This window comes from Rattus norvegicus, chromosome 12, assembly GCF_021556685.1.
Source record: "Rattus norvegicus strain SHRSP/BbbUtx chromosome 12, alternate assembly SHRSP_T2T, whole genome shotgun sequence".
Lineage (NCBI taxonomy): Eukaryota > Metazoa > Chordata > Mammalia > Rodentia > Muridae > Rattus > Rattus norvegicus.
In genome coordinates this window covers 16,088,273-16,109,055 of record NC_141545.1, presented here as the reverse complement: position 1 = coordinate 16,109,055, position 20,783 = coordinate 16,088,273, and the positions used below count along the sequence as shown (strand labels likewise).

Here is a 20,783-nt window from a genome sequence, read left to right as displayed (position 1 = left end):
ACAGCCAGAGCAAAGTAGCAGTGGCCTATGCTTCAAACTCTATCAGCCAACTAGCAGCCACAGCTCCTCTAACGGGCACAATGCTTACGGTAGAGGCAGCCTCTAGATAGTTGGAGACCCCAGATAATATGCTACCCCACACTGAGCTGGGTCACAGTCCCAAGCACCATGGTGTACAGAACCCACAGGTTTCGTGAGCTAAACTGGACTATCTGGACAAGTCAGATCAATGACACCACCAAGCAGTACGTGAACCAGTCCCGTCACCTTTTATTGGACACTAGTTCTTGGTTGGGGTGTGAAGGTTAAGCAGATCGGAGCGGGCCAGGCGGTTACACTCGGCCATGCAGTGTTCTCCACAGTGACCCCTCTTCAGTGGTACTTGCGTCGCCGTTCGTGTTCTAGAGATAGGAAAAACAGTCTCTTACCAGGTATCCAGTGAAAGCACAGAGGAGTGGTGGCGACAGACCACCATCCTCTCAATCCTTCCTGTAATGTTCTTCCAGGCAGGTTAGGACCTGCCACCTGGCCAATTTCTTCCCGTGTCAAACAGTGACACAGGCATCCATTACAGCTCTGCAACAACGAGTGTTGCCCAGGTCCAAATGAGACTGGCATGCTGGTGCTGTGAGAACAGCCGTGAAGCCCAGTCAGACAGGCTTATGTTCCCATCCAGTCTTCCCTCGGGTATCAGCAGCCCAGGTCCGTGACTGAGGGACAACTGCTTTGCCAGAAATGTATAGCCCCTGGATCATGCACTCAACCTACTGTCCTCCTCACATTAGCTATTAGGAGAGTAAGCCAGTTTTCATCTTTTTACATCAGGCTTCCCAATCAATCACTAAACTTCAGCCTAATCGGCTCCTCACTTAAAGCTGTCTCCTGTGTAGCACATTACTGTAAGTTCCTCTCAGGTGGGAGAATGAACAGGTAGGAAGCATCCTGAAGCTCCACTGCTAACAAGGCGGGCTGCCGTGCCTAACAGAGGAAGCCAGGTCATGCCGGAGTACTTACTGAGTTCCTTGTAAGAAATGCAGTAGCTGAAAACCACATAGGCTGCCAGCACCATGTTAATCCCTGAGATGCTGCCTTTCCGAACGTTGATGTACTTGTTGTAATACCGGTCATAGCCTGCAAGAGAGGAGGTGTTCACTCACTACCAACAATACAGACAGCACAGGGTCGGATGGATCCGTGGGCTACACTTTATTGGTGACGTTGGAAAACACAAATACCCTATGAGGTTCTGTCTCTGTAACCCAAGGCTAGCCCCAGCTCTTACGCCCATTTAACAGGGCACCTGCCTTTGGCTTTAATCGTGTGGATGTGGCTCAGGTTGTGAGTCTAAGCTCTGATTTATCTCCACCTCCAGCCTAGGAACCCTCTTACTTTAATTGTGCCCAGATTCCAGGCCCCAGTCAGGGCCACTTCACTGTAGCCGGCTAGTTGGCTAAGCCTTCATTGTTAGGCTTGGTTTGTTGCTATGCACTGTAATGCTAAATTCTATGTCCAGAAGGTCACACAAGTGACTTCTCATGTTTACAAGCTGTGCGTGTGTGTGTGTGTGTGTGTGTGTGTGTGTGTGTGTGTGTGCTTAAAACTATTGGTTAAATAAAATTGGCTACAACCAATTACCGGAGGGATGAGAGGTGGGTTTGGAGTGACCTGGTTTGGGGAGAGAGCTGAGAAGAGGAGGTGGACCAACAAGAGGAGAGAGAAAGCTGCCATGAGGGAAGATGACTGAGCACATAGCCTGGGGAAACAGCAAGTACCTGGGATACATGGCTGGGGAGGTTAAAAGAATCAGAAGAGTAGATCAGGGGTTGCCCCCAGTAACTGTCAAGGTCAAATAAAATAAAATAACCATAGTCTGAGTTTTATTTATTTGCACGCTAGTCAGAGATAAACTTAAACTGATTGTACTACACTGTGGACAGCACCGAATGCCTTAAACGTCAGGGGTTGGGTTAATAGATGCAGTCAGGTGCACTCACCAGAGAGCACACAAGCAAACTCTAGTGAAAATAAATGAGTCCGGTGAGATATGCATTGTAGGTGGAGGCAAAAGGATCACAAGTTCAAGGCTCTCCTCAGCAACATTCTGAATTCGAGGCCTGCCTATCTGAGACTGTCTCAGGCACCTCAGAAGCAAAGGCAGGGGCTTCTCTTGAGGTCAGGCCAGTCTGGTGTACAAGGTTTATGCCAGCCATGGCTATATAGTGAGACCCCGACAACACAACAAAAGCAACAATAACAAAAGTGGGATGATCTGCTAGGTATTCAACGTTACAACAGCAAGGGCTGCCTGCGGGGAGCTACAAGCACAGGCCATGCAGGTTTCCTGGAGAGCTGTGATAGACATGGGGGCGAGGGCAGAATATTCCAGGGGCAGAACCAGAAGGAAAGCCTCAGCCTGGCCAAGTCACAAGAGTAGCACACGGTGGCCAGATTAGGAAAATGGGGGACGCTGAGGAGGCCAAGGCCATTGGATGGTCTGACCAGTGCCTGAGGGACGAGCACAGTACAGGCTGGGACCACCACTATTCAAACTCATTCTCTTCTCAAAGAAGTCTCTTAGTTTGCATTTTTTTTTTTTTTTAAGACAAGAGTCTTGGGTTTCCCAGGCCAACAAATGTGGTAACAGCTGAAGGTGACCCTGACTTCCAGACCTCCGAGCTTCCAGCTTCCTAGTACAGCTGTGTGGAACCAGCCCTGGTTTTCTGTTTCCTCTAAAACAGAAGCACTGGTCCACAGCAGCGGAGTTTCTTTGAGCTGGGCATGGTGGCACCGTTACTTGGGAGGCTGAGGCAGGCTGAAGGAAATGCAAGGCCAGCTTGAGCCTTATAACCTCAAAACACTGCAAAACATTTCCTAAGCCAAAAGGTCTCAGAGCTCACCTTTGCTGTTTTCATGCGTGCCTGCCCATGGTATGAGCACTATCACATTCACAGCTGTGAGAGCAAAGTGTGTGGAGGCCAGAGGTCAACATCAGAAGCTTCCCATCTCTCCACCAGGTTCTGAGACACAAAGCTGCTCACCAGACTTGGAGCTGACAAATTAAACAGCACCCAGGGAGCTCCTGGGATCCTCCTATGTCTGCCTCTCAGCGTTAGGACTACAAGCCCACACTGCTTTTTACATGGGCACTGGAAACCCAAACATAAGTCCACATTACCAGCTGAGCCATTTCCCTTGCCCACATGGTCAGCTTTTGATAGGCAAATACAAAACTTGAGGAATGAACCACCATCATGGACCTCTTCAGAAGACCATCAAATCTCAGACAGATTAAGACAGGCTTTCAGCTTCTTGCCCATGAGACACTGACCTCTCCGAAAGGCTCCTGCAATACCACTGGGGGTGAAATCCCGCATCAATATCCAGCTTGGCAGCTCTCTAAGTTTAACCTCCATGAGCTTCTTCTCCTTCAATGGCACTGAAAGAAAAACAAAACGAAACCACGGGATAATCCTACAGTAACAAAGCACTTCTCCCATGTCACCACGGCAACTGTTGAAGCAAGCTGAAGTACACGGATGCCCCACGTGAACCACTTTGTGCACAAATATAACACATTAAAGCACACATACACATAAAAAGTAAAGTTTAAAAAAGAAAAAGAGCGGGGTTGGGGATTTGGCTCAGTGGCAGAGCGCTTGCCTAGGAAGCGCAAGGCCCTGGGTTCGGTCCCCAGCTCTGAAAAAAAGAACCAAAAAAAAAAAAAGAAAAAGAGCTTCCTAAATGAGCAACGTCTAATGGCTTGGTGAGAATGACTGTAAAGAAGAAAACGAAGGACCTCGGGAGAGAATAAAATGGAGCAGCCCAGGACACCATAAAGCTAAGACTGAGGTCAAGCACGGCGGCACACACCTGTAGTCCTCATTCTCAGGAGAGGCAGACAAAATGACCGAGATGTCAAAGGGTGGACAACAAACAAACTTCTACCTCAAAAAAAAACAAAAAAACAAAAAAACAAAAAACCTAACGTTTGCCTCACTCATTTAAAGATTTTTAACCATGTGTACCTGTCTGTGTGCTGATGCACGTGTGAGTACAGGTGCCCCAGAAGGACAAATGTATCAGGTCCCTGGAGCTGGAGTTACAAGCGGCTGTGAGCCAAGTTACATAGGTGCTGGGAACCAAACTCAGGTTCTCTGCAAGAGCAACGAGTGTTGTTAAACAACGAGGCAGCTCGCCAGCCCCACGGTATCGTTTAGCCATCACACAGTTGTAATGATTAGCCTGTGGTGAGAGGAACCCATACACAGGAAGGAAACAAGGCAAACCTCAACCTGTCTCCTTGTTCTGAAAGTCCATCTCAGGGCAGGTCTGTAGGGGTTGCCCTAGGGTATGTGGAAGAACTGATCTCCACAATTTGTTCTCTATGTCCACATGCACACTGTGGCTTGCATATGCTTTCACACACAAAATTCTGTAACAGCAACAACAACAACTATTTTTAAAGATCCGAGCATGGTGGTGCGTGTATTTTATGATCTCAGCATTTTGGAGAAAGAGTCAGGCAGATCTCTATGGATTCAAGGCCAGCCTGGTCTACATAGTGAGTTCCAGGACAGACTAGGCTATATAGAAAGACCCTGTCTCCAAAAAAAGTAAATAATTTCTTTTCAAGACTTATTCTTATGAAGTTGGAGAGATGGTTCAGCAGTTAAGAGCACTGACTATTCTTCCAGAGGATCCAGGTTCAATTCCCACGCACGCACGCACGCACGCACGCACGCACGCACACACAGACAGTATCTTTCTTGAACTGAATTATCTTTTTGTCGGTTGGTTTTTTTTTTTTTTTTTTTTTTTTTGGTTCTTTTTTTCGGAGCTGGGGACCGAACCCAGGGCCTTGCGCTTCCTAGTCGGTTGGTTTTTTGAGATAGAGCATTGCTATACAGTACCCTTAAACTCATGGCAATTCTCCTGCTTCAGCTTTCCAACTGCTAGGATGACAGGCATACATTAACATCCCCAGCTAGCGAAGTGTTCTAAACTCTTTTTTTTTTTCTTTTTTTCGGAGCTGGGGACCAAATCCAGGGCCTTGCGCTTGCTAGCTCTACCACTGAGCTAAATCCCTAACCCCCCCCCTTTTTAAAAAAAGATTTATTCATCTATTATATATGAGTACACTGTCGCTGTCTTCAGACACACCAGAAGAGGGCATCAGATCCCATTACAGATGGTTGTGAGCCACCATGTGGTTGCTGGGAATTGAACTCAGGACCTCTGGAAGAGCAGTCGGTGCTCTTAACCTCTGTTCCAGCTAGCCCATGTTCTAAACTCTTTAGTCTTTTGTTCAAAGGTCTCTTCACACTAACCCTCTACTTAAATAAAATTGCAAATTTCAAGCTGGGCATGATGGCACGCGCCTTTAATGCCAGCACTTAGGAGGCAGAAGCAGGTGGATCTACAGATGAGTTTCAGGACAGCCAGAGCTATACAAAAAAATCGTATCTTGCAAAACCAAGAACCAAAAAGGCCCAGCTTCTTCACACTCCGTTTTTAGACACCCCACCCCTTCACCTTCCCAGGCTGAGATAAAGAACACTGAAACAGGGCTGGAGAGATGGCTCAGCAGTTAAGAGCACCGACTGCTCTTCCAGAGGTCCTGAGTTCAATTCCCAGCAACCACATGGTGGCTCACAACCATCTGTAATGGGATCTGATGCCTTCTTCTGGTGTGTCTGAAAACAGTGACAGTGTACGCATATAAATTAAATAAATCTTTAAAAAAAAAAAAAGAATACTGAAACAAGCTAAGTATGGTGGCAAAGGCCTGTAATCCTAGCACTCAGATAGAGGCTAATATGGGACGACTGTGGCTGCAAGTTTACGCCCAGTCTGGGTTACATGGGGGAAACCCTGTCTCAAAAGGAGGAGGCAGACAACCGTGCAATAGTTAGCCCGACTACTGGAGTTCCTTGAAGTTGTCCTCGAACCTGGACACAAGCTCCAGAATTCTAGGTCATACCTAGACACACGTGATACACATAACAAAAACAATAATAACATGTAATCCCAACAGTGCACAATGAATGAGTGTAGAGATTTGCTCTTATGTGTTAAGGGAACATCTACTTGTCTGTCACAAGGACATCTCTGGAAGGTAATCTCATTTACCATGAGTCCCGCCAACCCAGGTCTGAATCCCAGGCTAGGCTCTCTCAGGACTGGTGACCTTGAACACGTCACTTCACCTCAGTAAGCACAATCAATTGGCGTACGTTAACATAATGTGGTGTTAGGAACCATTCTAGGCACTCGCTAGTTCTGTACCTTAATCTGAACATCATCTCCAGGAAGGACAAACGCTACCATGGGTAAAGGTTCAAATGCCCCTGCCTGTGTTTGTCGCGCAGGAGGAAAAAGCAGCAGCTTCGTCCTACGTGGAGAGGCAGACCAATGGTTCCTGGCAACGCATGTTCAGGCCCATAGAAGCCTTCCCATGCTGACTGGGTCTTCCACCGCCAGACCAGGCGAAGCAAAGCAGAAATTCGCTGCAGAGTGTACGGACGAGGGCAGATAACACAGGACCTTATAGTAAGTGTCCAGCGCGCTTCCGGGAAGGTGGCAGTGAAGTCCCCGGGTGAAGAGCAAGAGTTCCCGCGCTTCCTTCTCACCCTACTGTGGCCCTGGAGCCTCTGCCCAAATCGGGCTTCCAACCCCATGGCCAGGTAAGAGCCGAGGACTTACCGATAGACGCCATCTTGAAGTCCTGTTGTCCGCAGAAATTCGGCCGCGCGCAAAGGCTGCTGGGAAGGGCGCCGCACCCCTGAGGGGGCTGGGAGCAGAGACTCATGGGAAGTACGTCGCCACTTGAACATTTGGGACCTGTCCCTGGCGGAAGAAAAGGACAAATTAGAAAAGGGGCCTTCTGGCTTTTTGTTTTTTGCTTTTGGATCTGTTATGAGAAATGAGAGGGGTAAGGGTTAGGGGTGTGACTCAGTCCTGGAATATGCTGAAAAGAAAGAAGAAAATCAGAGAAGCCTTGAATACGGGAAAAATTTTTTAACCCTGCCCAATTCCTTTTACCCTCTAGTCTCTGTGCTCTGACCCCAAATCCCTCTGAAGTTCCACTCAGGATGCTTAAGTGGTTTCCATGATGATTGAAAACACCTCCACAGCTGACACTGCTTAAACGGATCTTTTCTAAAGCTCGTCTAGGTAGTTTTTTGTTTTGTTTTTTGTTTTGCTTTGTTTTTTGTTTTTACCCCAAATCAGAAGTTTTAGATTTAAGGCATGTTAGCGCCAAAGTCGGGCTACTATTTAGCTACAGGCATTATCTTGCCACTAATTCCCAACTTTGGGCCTGAAATACAGCAAGACTGTATGCAATAACAGAGACAGTCTAGCCTGGAAATAAGTATATGTTCTGGTTGGCCTCAAACTTTCAACAGTGGCAACTCAAATATTGGAATTACATGTGTACACTGCCTGTATAAACTGAGATGACCACTCCATGGTATAATTAAGGTGAAGGGGTTTTTTTAATTATTTTTTTACGTATATGGTTCTGCCTACATGTTTGTCTGTGTAACTCATTTATACAGGGCCCATTGAGGTCAAAGAGGGCATTGAATTCCCTGGTGCTGAAGTTAGACACAGTTGGGAACTCCTAATGTGAGTTGTGGGACTCAAACCTGGGTCCTCTGGAAGAGCAGCAAGTGCTCTTAACCAACGAGCCATCTCTCTCTGGCCACCATAAAGGGGGTGGGGTGGGGGAAGGGATGTTTATTGTAGATATGAGAGGGAGGGGGAGAGAACAGCCAGAGGCGTCTGGAAGAGTCTAGAGCAGACAGAGAAGTAGACTGAACACGGGCATCTGACAGGACATGGTCAGGGCAAACCAAGTGTAAGCGAATGGGAGGGGGTTGAGTGTGTGTGTGTGTGTGTGTGTGTGTGTGTGTGTGTGTGTACAGCAAGGTTATAAGGAGAATGACTAGCTGGGGGGAGGGGGACAGGAGCTGAAGGGAGAAACATAGAGTAGATTAAAAGAGCCAGGATACTACATCATGGACTCTGAAGTGTGAACTGTTACACACATGCACACACACGCGCCCGCGCACACACTCACACATGCATTTGTAATATTGAGAGACTGGAGGCCAGCACACATTTTGATATGCTGGTAAATGCCACAGGTAGCCATATGTCTCTTTAGCCAAAGGTAAGGAAAATGAGTCCTTTGGACAGAGGAGAACTAGGCTTCACAAATTCTTGAGGAATGCTGATTTTATCTAAGCACCAAAAATCCTACTATAGTCCAGGTTGAGCTCATTTCTGGATATCTGGACTGCTTTTTAGAGTTTGGTGGGAAAGCCTTAGAGAAAAGGGAATTGTTCCAAGCAAAAGGAAGTACAGTATGCAAAATTTACTTGCAGGGTGGGGTGCAGGGCACTCTAGCCATTAATATAGAAGGAGGCTGCAGTCAAACAGTTCTGATGAGATAAGGGGCCAGCAGACTTCTGAGAAGTGTAGACTGTTCAGTTACCATTTCCTTGAGGGGCTAGGTGGTCCTACGTGGGTCATCATCTTAGGATCTTAAATGATTCTATCTTGGACCAAAGATCTACACCAGCCCAACACTTCTTATGTCAAGGTCCCACGTGCTAGGATTACAGTGTTTGTTACCAAATCCTGCTTCAGTTCAGAACTTTTGAGTCTGCCTGTATTTAGAGTTGAGTGTAGAGCCAGCATCAGGGGTTCAGTTCTGAATGTTTTTGAATTTTTAGGATTTTAAGTTTTTTTTTTATTTTATGTATATGAGCACACTGTAGCTATCTTCAGACACACCAGAAGAAGGCATCTAATCTCATTAGAGATGGTTGTGAGCCACCATGTGGTTGCTGGGAATTGAACTCAGGACCTCTGGGAGAGCAGTCAGAGCTCTTAGCCGCTGAGCCATCTCTCCAGCCCCGACTTTTGAGGATCTTAATGAGCAAGAGAGAAGGGGACAGTGGTGTCACAGGCCTTTGATAACAGCACTTGGCAGCCAAAGGCAGGTGGATCTCTGTTCAAGGTCAGCCTGATCAACAGAATGAGTTCCAGGCCAGCCAGGGCTACACAAAGAAACTCTGTCATGGGGCACAAGGGAAGCAAGAGAGGAGTCTTCTTCAAGGGTTCCGTTTATCTACTGCTTTGTGTTCATGAGAAGGATAAATCGATTATGTTTAGAGTTGTTGCTAACCCAATTATAGGCTTCTTTCCAGCCACTTACATGCTTAGTCTCATGGGAAAGCTGGAAGAGTGGTATACTGCAATAATCTCAGGACTTGAGAGCATTAGGCAGGAGGATCACATGAGTTTAAAACCAGCCTGGGTTATAAAGTGAGTTAGAGGCCAGCCTGGACTAGAGTCTTTGAAACAAAAAGTCATATTCTTTGAAACAAAAAGTCATATAACAATCTTCTTTTTGTTTTGTTGAGATGCTGGAAGCATTGGACCTGGAGCCTTGTGCATGGGAGGCAAAGGTTCTAGCACTGAACTGTAGCTCAGACTCTCATGAGCTTTTCTGGAGGTTCAAGGCCCAGAGACCACTGCATCGATCTCAGTATACACAGTGACATCTTTCAGCCCTAGGGGCCACACCAATAATAAAGCTTGAAAGCAAAGTGGAGTTATGCCCCAGGCCTTGGGACATTTTACAGAATATTTTGTGGGGGAGTGAGGTTATGTATGTGGCATAGCATGTATGAGGTAGAGGAAACCTTTTGGGTATCAGTTCTCCCCTGTAGGTTGTCTGACGTGGTGGCAAACAGCACTATCCACTGAACCACATCCTTTACCCTGATGCCATGGGATTCAAATGCTTCTGTCTGCAGTCTTCTCCTTTTGAAGACCCCAAGGATGTCCTCCTGGAGCACTTCCTTCCATCTCATGAGAAGTCTCAGAGAAGGATAATAGTTAGAGATCCATACAGTGATATGGTGCTGAGGCTCAAACTTGGGTTCTCTGCAAGAGCAGTTTTTATCATCTTAACTGCTGGGCCATCGATCACTCCTGCCCTTTAACCCTTCTCATTAGACATCTCAGATGGCCCCACTTCATCTTTTGGAAAGCTCCCTACACCACTCCTTCCTTCTCCTCTGCAGAGTGTGTGTGTGTGTATCTCGAAAACACTATTGGGCCATGACTAAAGACATTGCTGCCAAGCCTAATGATCTAAGGTCACCCCTGGAATCTACAGGTTGTTAGAAGAGAACCAACTTCTTTTTTTTCTTTTTTTCTTTTCTTTTTTTCGGAGCTGGGCACCGAACCCAGGGCCTTGTGCTTGCTAGGCAAGCGTTCTACCACTGAGCCAAATCCCCAACCCCGAGAACCAACTTCTTTAAGTTGTCCTGTGGCATACACACTACGGTGTGTGTGTACCCCAGTAAATAAATGAAAAAAATTATTACTGTGTGAATGTGTGCTTGATGTGTATGAGAATGTACATGTGGAGATCAGAGGCCATCTTTGAGGAGTCAGTTTCTTTTGTCCTTTACATGGGTCCCAGGGATCAAACTCAGGGTTCCAGGCTTGCATGGCAAGTGCCTTTTCTCTCTTGTACCATGAAAAGCTTTTTTCAGAGTTTCTGTGTATAGACCTGGCTGTCCTGGAATCCCTTTTGTAGACCAAGCTGACTTTCCTGCCTCTGCCTCCCAAGTGCAGGGACCAAAGGTGTAATGAAATTCTTTATAAAAGTATGTACTAAGGTTCAAATCAAGCTGGGCAGTGATGATGCATGCCTTTAATCTCAGCACTCAGGAATCACATCTCCAAGTTATAGGCCTGGTCTACATAGTGTTCTAGGAGAGCCAGAGCAACCTAATGAGATTCTGTCTCAAAAAACCAACCAAACAGAAAGGTTCAAATGAGACCTACTGTCTTGTGTGTGAACCCTAAGGAAATCTGTGACTGACTGAGCTATCCCAAATGATAATGCACCTTCAAGATAAAGAAACAATTGAACAATCACAACGAGAGTCATGTTGGGCAAGGTGGTGGACACCTTTAATCTCAACATATAGGAGGTAAAGCCAGAGGTAGGTTGATCACTTGAGTTTGTGGCCAGCCTGGTCTACATAGCTACAGCCAGATAGCCAGGACTACACAGTGAGACCTTTTCTCAACAGTAGCAACAGCAAAAACCACATGAGTCATGCAGAGACATATGAGAGCTAAGAGACTGAATTTTTTTTTTTTTCATTTTATTACTCTTTACTTGACCCTATCTTTCCCACTTTGGTTCCAACTCTGCAGTTAGGCCACACCCTCCCCCTTAACAGTTGGGCCCCTGGGAGGTGAAGAGGTAAACCACAGAGTTTGGGGAAAGGCAAGGTCGTGCATACCTCTCAAACAAGGAAATAAAAAGGGGCTGAGTAAATGTACAAACTGCATGTGACGTGAGCAATCTCCCCTTGGCAGTAGCCAAATGCATAGTCTGTGGCTTCTTGGGCTCAATCATAGTCCACAGTTCCTATGCCAGTGATGCTGTGAGACCACCAGGCATCATTCAACATGTACGGGGGCTCCAGCAGTTTCAGGATGGTCCGTACAGTTAGGGTCCTGATGCTCTCTCTCTCTCTCAAGAGCTCGGGCTCGGGCATCTTTGGCTTCATCTTCCAGCTCATCAAGGAAATGTTCCTGGGCCACTGAGTAGAAGGTGTAACCATAAATAGCTAACACCAGGGCCCCGATGCCCGGGGGGGGGGGGGGGGGGTCACGATGTTCCAGGTCCGCCGCTGTGGCAGTGTTTTCTGCCACTGGGCTAGTTGTACCTGGCGCATAAACTGCAGCTGTGGAGGGGTCAATTTCTCCCTCGATGGGTCAGTGCGCTAGGCGAATGGGGCATTTCCATTCTTTGCATCCAGAGGGTCACCAGCTCAGGAGGTTACCATGTTGCTTCTCCGCCCTAAGCCCAGAGACTGAATTGTGATGGATTCTTTGGTGTCGGACAAGGTGTGTACTCTGTCTAAATCTTTCGCCACATTGAAAACATTTATAAGGTTTTTCTCCAGTGTGAGTTCGCTGGTGTTTAATGAGGGTTGCACTCTGACTGAATCTTCTCTCACAGACAAAGCACATGTAGGGCTTCTCTCCTGTATGGATTCTCTGGTGCTTAAAGAGGTCTGAGCGCTGTTTAAAGCTCTTCTCACAGACTTCACACTTGTGTGGTCTCTCCCCTTTATGCAGTCTCTGATGTTTAAATAAGCTGGAGATATGAAAGATCTCCCCACACTCCTCACATTTACAGTACTTCTCGCTGCCATGGGTTCTCTGATGCCGACTGAGGTGTGAGCTCTGCCTGAAGCATTCCCCGCATTCTGGGCATGCATATGGCTTCTCACCTGTGTGTGTCCGCTGGTGTTTCACCAGGGCAGCACTCTGACTGAAGCTTTTCCCACATTCTTGGCACTGATAGGGTTTCTCACCTGTGTGAGTCCTCTGGTGTTTGAAGAGGTCTGAGCGCTGTCTGAATCTCTTCTCGCAGCTATCACACTTATAAGGTCTGCCTTCTTGGAAATGCCTCTGGCTCTCAAGAAGCCCCAAAGCATTGTCAACAGAGCTGTGAGGCTTCACCGTGTGGCATTTCGCATGTAAGCCTTGTTTGTGATCCTCCCCACATTCACCATTGGTGACCAGACCCTCTGCTGTCTGGATGTGCTGACCAAGGACCAAGCTGCCGCTGTTCCCAAATTCATTATCTTTAGAATCGCTTTCATCTTTGGACACGCCAAGGAGATGCGGGATGGCAGTGCGTCCTTGCTCTTCAGGAGAACTCTGGAGCGGCAGCAATTCGGCAGCTTTTGGAAGCCGTTCCTCCCAGTCCTCCCAGGTATCACCACATTTGGTAAATACTGGGACCTTTCCCTGGGACACTTCTTGTAGCCATGCCTGGGACTCTGCCTCCTTTGACATTTCTTGCTTTAGAATCACGTCTGTGGTCACAGCTTTGGTTTCCAAGCCTGAAACATGAAAATAAAAGCTGCTGTTACCTCACCCCTGTGTGACAGGGAAACAGAAATGCTGGTGAAGGGAGCGCCTCTAACTGGCTCTAGGTGCCCTCCCTGGACTCTATGTGGAACTGAGCCCATCAGGTGCACACTTTGCCTGTACAGACAAATAGCTTTCCTTCTGTACTTATGCGTACAGCTACCAAGGCGTTCTTCCCTGTTCCTACTGCACAGCTACACTGAGGTAGACTCGGGAAGGACGTCAGAACAGGCCGAGAGCCTTCATCCCATGAATGTGGGCTGGGCTAATATGAGAAAGTCATCCCAGGTGAGCTATTATGGGCATAGCTGGTGATGCCAACCTCTGAAGGCAAGTTTCCAATGCTAGTTCAACGTCAGATTGGGTGAAGGTTTTTACTATGAGCATGTTCACCCACACAAACACATACAGATGGGGAGGGGCACATGGCATCCCACCTCTAGCTGAGGAGCTATGGGTTATTCATCACTTCTGGGGGAGCCAGAGTGATTTTTTTTTTCTTCAAGGATGCAGCCATTGTCAAGTTGTGCTTTAAGAAACTACCCCACACTCATGCACGTGCAAAGCCTAATTAAAACAAAATACCAAACTTGAACGTAGGAGGGAACACTTGGGTACCAGAGGGAACAGGAACAGAAAAGAGAGGATTGGGGGTTGATTCTAACACACACACACACACACACACACACACACACACACACACATACACCACACACACACCACACACACACACACACACCACACACACATACACACACATACACACACACACCACACACACATACACACACACACACATATATACACACATATATGTATATATGATATACATATATATGAATGAAATTATTAAAGAACAACTAAAGAATTATTAAAAGCCAGGTATAAAGGCACACACCCTTAATCTCAGCACTCTGTGGGCCAAGACAGGCAGATCTCTGAGTTCAAATAGCCTGGGTTACAGAGTAACTTCCAGATCAGCCGGAGTTATGCTGAGGCCCTGTCTCAAAAACACCACAAAAATTATTAGAAACAAACACATGTACACAAAATAAAATAGAGAACAGAAAAACCCAGCCTAGGTCATGGAAGAAACTCTAAGGCTCTTCACCCACGTTTGCGAATGGCCAACTAGCTCATAGATCATAGAGATCCCAGCTAGTAATCCTGCTTAGCAAAAACTGCCAACCTGACAAGGCCCAGGAAGGGAGAGCCTCAACTGAGGCACTCCCTAGATCAGACAGGCCTGCAGGCTCTCTGTGGGGGGTTAATCTGATTCTTAATTGATGTAAAACGTTAACCCATTGTGGGAGGTACCATCCTTAAGCAAGAAGGTCCTGAACTGAGTAAGACAGCTGGTCGACAGAGCTGCAGGCAGAGACCACCGGTAAAGCACCCACAGCGAGCCTACCAGCCTAAGCTTGAGGATCCTCAGGATACGACATGGTAGGAGAAAACTTCTTCCCACAGGTTTGCCTTCTGATCTCCACACAAACATGTACACACACGCAAGACAAATAAAATTAAAGATGAAAAGATTGACGGGGGTTGGGGATTTAGCTCAGTGGTAGAGCGCTTGCCTAGGAAGCGCAAGGCCCTGAGTTCGGACCCCAGCTCCGAAAAAAAAAAAAGAACCAAAAAAAGAGAAAAGATTGAAAAAAACAAAAACAAAACAGAACCCTGTAGGTTGATGTCACTATGCAAGTGAAGGCAGACAAGATAAAATGAGGACTGTCATTGGACAGGAAGGAAGGGAGGCGGGAACAGAGGTTTTAGAAGGGAGGGAGGAGCAGGATCGAGGAGGAGCTGGGAGAACATGGCAGCAGATATTGAGATCCTTCTCTGCACGTAGATACAGGTTGTTACGACTATTTTTTTTTTTAAGGTCTTGGCTAATGTTCTTTTTTTTTTTTTTTTTAATTTCCGGAGCTGAGGACTGAACCCAGGGCCTTGTGTTTGCTAGGCAAGCGCTCTACCACTGAGCTAAATCCCTAACCCCGTTACGACTATTTTTTTTTTTTCTTTCTTTTTTTTCAGAGCTGAGGACCGAACCCAGGGCCTTACGCTTTCTAGGCAAGTGCTCTACCACTGAGCTAAATCCCCAACCCCACGACTATTTTTAAGGGATTGGTGTGTACAGGATTTTATGCTGTCTAGATAGGCAAATTATATCTTATCAATTGGATCAGAGGTTGTTGTGCGGTGTGTTCTTTCATGTGGCGAGTTCAAGAGGCGGTGTAGTGGCGGGACGCACCAGGCCCGCTACGGAATTGGGATGTGTATATCTAGCATGGCAACAACCCACCAAAGGAACTGCTAGTGAAAGTAAAGCAGTGTGGCAAGGTGCCACAGTGGAACGGCTCCTGGACACCCCCCCACACCCACCTCGTCAGACGGAGCCCGGAAGAGAAAGTGCAGAGCAGTAATAGACCAGTCGTGCTATTTCTCTTCACTTTTACCTCAACAGAACCCAAAACTAGCCAGCCTATGCAGCGTCCTTCATGGTTCCTCCTTCTAATGCTGTGAGGACCAGCAAGCAGGCCTGCTTTCAGGTTCCTGCCTTGGCCTGTCTCAGTGATGGACTGTGACCTGATCCTGAAAGCCAAATAAACGGGAGCGCGCATGTGACAAGCCATCAGAAAACGGCACTTACCAGGGCCAACTGTGCTCCCAGGGTCCTTTGTGCTCTCTCGGCAGAAACCCTTCCGAGCTGCAGCCAGCTGCTCCCACTCTTCCCAGGTCAGAGATTCAGCCACATCCTTGAAAGTTGCAAAGCTCTAGAACAGCATAAGATCTCCATTTAGTACTGGTTGTCCCTGTGAAAGACCCCAGCTTAGCAGCAGTAACGCCATTTTGCAAGGCTGTACTTAAGATGACTGGTTCAGGGAAAGGTTAGAACACTGAGTACACAGCGGCTGCCAAGCAGGATGTGTTTGGTTGAAGGCCTGGCAACAGGACGACTTCGGTTGAGCACCTGACAATGAAAAAAAGCCCCGGGAGAGGTCCCACACCCTGGTGGGGGGCCGAGTCAGTCGTTATGTTCCAAAAAGGTAGCTAAGAAACTTGCCCCCCCGGGCTGAACCCTTGGGGGGCCGAGTCAGCCGTTATGTTTCAGGAAGGTAGCTAGGAAACTTGCGCCCGGGCTGAACCCTTGCCATATTAGAATCCACCAATTATATCCCTGTAACCATGCATCGGCTTCTGTATGCTTGCTTCTGCTCCCCAAAATCCTATAAAAAGCCCATCCTTGGTTCCGTGGGGCGCGCCAGTCCCCCGAGTGACTGTAGCGCCCGCAGGTGCCTGTGCCTGTGTATCCCGACAATAAACCAAATCCTCTTGCTGATTGCATCCTGTGGTGTCTGGTCTTTGGAGTTAGAGGGTCTCCATCCCGAGGGAAAGTTCTCCCTGAGAGCTTTTCACCTGTAAGCACCACTAGTCTAAGGGGAAGCCGGTGTCTAGAAAGAAAAGGGCCAGAGAGTCAAGACAAAACACAGATGCTGTGAGAACTGGGTACCAAGGGGACCTGCCACAGTCCTCACCGTCAGCCTGACTGGATTTAGAATCGCCCAAAAGTAAGCTTCCAGAGAAACCTGTGAGCGTTTCCAGACAGCTTTGACTGTAGAGGAAAGCTTTGACCCAGACCAAGCGTGGGTAGGCTGATGCACTGGACTGACTGAACAGAGAGAAGGTGGCAAGGGAACACTACCATTTACCTCCTGACAGCTAACGTTGAAGCAAGGCCACACCCCTGCCACGCCCTCCTGACCTCACACTATAGCTCTTCTTCAAGAAGCCCTTCCCCTCAGCTTGTCAGTTCTTAGCCGGCTGGAGGGATGGCTCAGTGGTTAAGAACACTGACTGCTCTTCCAGAGGTCCTGAGCTCAGTTCCCAGCAACCCCAGCATCTGTAATGGGATCTGATGACCTCTCCTGGTGTGTCTGAAGTCAGCTACAGAGTACTGATATATATTAAATAAATCTTAAAAAAAAAAAAGTTGCTCTTGTCACAGCAGTGAGAATGAGAAGTTAACTCTGTAGAAGTTGCTCTGGCGGGCTGGGAGATGGCTCAGCAGTTAAGAGCACCCGACTGCTCTTCCAGAGGTCATGAGTTCAATTCCCAGCAACCACATGGTGGCTCACAACCATCTGTAAGGAGATCCGATGCCCTCTTCTGGTGTATCTGAAGACAGCTACAGTGTACTTATATATATAATAAATAAAATAAATCTTTAAAAAAGAAGTTGCTCTGGCCCTTCCTCCCAGCTCTTGCTTCCAGTCAGACTCAAAATATATTTACAAATACCTGGCCGTATAGCTAGGCTCTTCTCTGATGAGATCATAGCTTAATCTAATCTACATTCTGCCTGGAGGTTGGTTACCTGTGCTGAGGTACAATGTGTCCATCTTGTTACATCTTCCTGGGGAAACCTCTCACACCTGGCACTATCTCAGAATCCTTTCTGCCTCCCCAGTGTCCTGACTAAGCCATCAATTTTATTATTGGCAGGTGCCAATCCATACATTCTCAAGATAATCTATGAGTCCACTAGAAGGCCACGTATAATGTCTTTTTTTTGTTGTTTTTGAAAGATTTATTATATATATATATATATATATGTAATCTGAGATCCCAAAATCTGAAGAGCCTGACTGTCTGCCCCCAACAACTAAGTATTAGCCCAAATGTCCACAGTGCTGAGATGGAAAAACATGGCTAAAATATAAAACGGCATTTTGTGGGGAGGATCTATAGTTTGAGATAAACTTTTCACACGTAGGAGAGATGAATCAGAAGTTAAGAGTGCTTCATGATCCTCCGGAAGACCGACCTGTGTTCAGTTCTCAGCACCCACGTTAGGCAGCTTCCAATAACCTGTGACTCCAGTCAGAGGGACCTGATGTCCTGTTCTGTGCTCCTCGGGCACTCCCACAAATGCGATATATATTCATACACACATTCACACACGTGAACAAAAATGAAAAGAAATTGCACTTCTCACACTGACAATGACTGTAGATTGTATCCCCAAAGGCATGTGCAAGCTCTGTTTCAATAAGCTAGGAATGGTGGTCCACACCTTTAATCCCTGAACTTTGGAGGCACAGTAAGTAAGCTGGATCTCTGTGAGTTCAAGGCCAGTCTGGTCCATACAATGAGTTCAAGTTAGATAGGGATACATAGTGAGATTCTGCCTTTAAAAAAACCAAAATATGGGGCTGAAGAGATGGCTCAGCCGTTAAGAGCACCGACTGCTCTTCCAGAGGTCCTGAGTTCAAATTCCAGCAACCACATGGTGGCTCACAACCATCTATAGTGAGATCTGATGCCTTCTTCTGGTGTGTCTGAAGACAGCGACTTATATATAATTAGTAAATAAATAAATCTTTTTAAAAAATCAAAGTATATTTCAAAGCCAGTAATAAATATTAAGAGTATTAGTTTATTTTTCCAAGGTGACTTCTTATGGACTTAACATATTCAAATATATGGGCCTATAGGGGCCATTCTCAAAGTGTGTGTGTGTGTGTGTGTGTGTGTGTGTGTGTGTGTGTGTGTGTGTGTAGACAACCAGGGTGTATTCTCTGAATCATCATGACTCGGCGCGCGTGCACGTGAATGCAGATGCCTAGATGGCATTAGATTCCTTGAGCTACAGATGAGAACTGAATTCATACTCTGGATCTTAAACACTAAACCATCTCTCTGGTGCCACCTAGGGCCCACTCGAATCTCACCTGGAGGGAGGCCCCGTCCAGTGCTCTTTGCAGAGTCCGCGCCAAAGCCGCAGCCTCCTCCCCGCTCTCAGGGCAGTGGTCCCGCACGTAGGCCTGGAGCTCCTGAGGCAGGATGGTAAGAAACTGCTCCAGCACCAGTAGCTCCATGATCTGCTCTTTGGAGCGCAGCTCCGGCCTCAGCCACCGCCGACAGAGCTCCCAAAGTCGGCTCAGCGCCTCCTCAGGGCCGGCTACTTCCTGGTAGCGCAATTGTCTGAACTGTTTTCGAGAAGTTTCGGGATTCTGCCAATCTCCGGAACCGGAGGGCTCCTGACTCCCGGGAGAGTCCTCCTCCACTTTCACCGCACAAAGCCCAACGCCGAGAGGTGGCGGGGCGACCCCAGAGCCCGCAGCCATTGGAGCCTCTGGACCGTCCAGCTAGAGCTTGTTTTCTAGAAGGGCAAAGCCCAATGGCATCACGGACTTTTTCTGCCTCACCGAGGCAGACTGGTACCTTCTCCCAAAAAAGAGGCCCGGAAAAAGTCACTACAGACACAGCACATCCGCGCACACGATCTTTTTAGTTCTTATTTCTACAAGTGACAGAAAAAAAACAAACTGGGCCGGAAGTGCGTCATGACCCCCCCCCCCAGAACAGACCTCATCTTTGCAAGGTCTCTCTAAGCGCCCTGGAGGACTAAGATGCATCTCGATGGTTCACCTTCCTTATTGCACTAGAGGGGCCCCAGGCCATGTCCTTTTGGATAGATAATGGATGGATGGATGGATGGATGGATGGATGGAAGGATGGATGATAAATAAATAGATAGATGGGGGGCCTACACAGAAAAACGTTTGTCTTGAAAAAACCCAAAAATAAATAAATAAAAGATGGGCTGGAGAGGGGTTGGAGGATTTAGCTCAGTGGTAGAGCGCTTGCCTAGGAAGCGCAAGGCCCTGGGTTCGGTCCCCAGCTCCGGAAAAAAAAAAAAAATTAAAAAAAAAAAAGATGGGCTGGAGAAACAGGCCAGACAGCCATAATTAACGTAAAACTAGATATATTTATTTTAACTATTTAAAAATTGTTTTTGGGGGTTGGGGATTTAGCTCAGTGGTAGAGCGCTTGCCTAGGAAGCGCAAGGCCCTGGGTTCGGTCCCCAGCTCCAAAAAAAAAAAAAAAAAAAAAAAAATTGTTTTTGATTCTTTGAGACAGGGTTTCTTTGTTTAGTCCTAGCTGTCCTGGAACTAGCTCTGAAAACTAGACTGGCCTCACAGAGATCCGCATGCCTTTGCCTCCCCAGTGTTGGATTTAAAGGCTTGTGCCACCACAGACAGGCAAAACAAATAAATCTTGTTAAAAACAAAAACAGAGGGGCTGGAGAGATGGCTCAGCAGTTAAGAGCACCGACTGCTCTTCCAGAGGTCATGAGTTCAATTCCCAGCAACCACATGGTGGCTCACAACCATCTGTAAAGAGATCCGATGCCCTCTTCTGGTGTATCTGAAGACAGCTACAGTGTACTTATATATAATAAATGAATAAATCTTAAAAAAAAAAAAAAAAACAGAAACCCACCCAGAGAACCAGAATTTAGTTCTGACACCACAGGGGGCAAGCACACTCTAGTTCTAGGAATCCGACTGCCCTCTTCTGGCTTCTTGTGACTTCTGGGCACACTTGTGACACATAGACATAAATCAGGCAAGACACTCTACACGTTTAAAAGAAAATTAAAAAGAAAAGCGGGAATGGGGAGCTGGAGGCACACCCTTTTAATCTTATCACTCGGGAGGCAGAGGCAGGTAAATCTCAGTTCCAGGCAAGGCAGGTCTAGAGAACAAGTTCTACGACAGCCAGGGCTACACAGAGAAACCCTGCCTCGGAAAACAAACAAAAAATTTAAAGAGGCACGCAGTGGCACACACCTTTAATTTCAGAATTTGGAAAGTAGAGGCAGGCGGATCTCTGTGAATTCTAGGGAAGCCTGGTCTACAACGCTGAGACCCCGTTCGGGAAGGGTGTGTGTGTGTGTGTGTGTGTGTGTGTGTGTGTGTGTGTGTGAACAACATATCTTTAATTCATTG

General features: G+C 47.1%; 2 protein-coding genes across 3 annotated transcripts; both read right to left on the bottom strand.

The window, feature by feature from the left end:
* Nucleotides 1-246: 246 nt before the first annotated feature.
* Atp5mf (ATP synthase membrane subunit f) lies at nt 247-6,754 on the bottom strand. Its single transcript, NM_001271117.1, is given in 4 exon segments — nt 247-401; nt 1,015-1,131; nt 3,329-3,436; nt 6,703-6,754. Coding segments are annotated over 4 exon segments (267 nt in total). The 5' UTR covers nt 6,716-6,754; the 3' UTR covers nt 247-372.
* Nucleotides 6,755-11,181: 4,427 nt separating this feature from the next.
* Nucleotides 11,182-19,285, bottom strand: Zfp394 (zinc finger protein 394). 2 transcript variants are annotated; one of them, NM_145724.2, is given in 3 exon segments: nt 11,201-12,956; nt 15,638-15,761; nt 18,720-19,285. In NM_145724.2, coding segments are annotated over 3 exon segments (1,611 nt in total). In that variant the 5' UTR covers nt 19,116-19,285; the 3' UTR covers nt 11,201-11,865.
* Between the last annotated feature and the right edge of the window lie 1,498 nt (nt 19,286-20,783).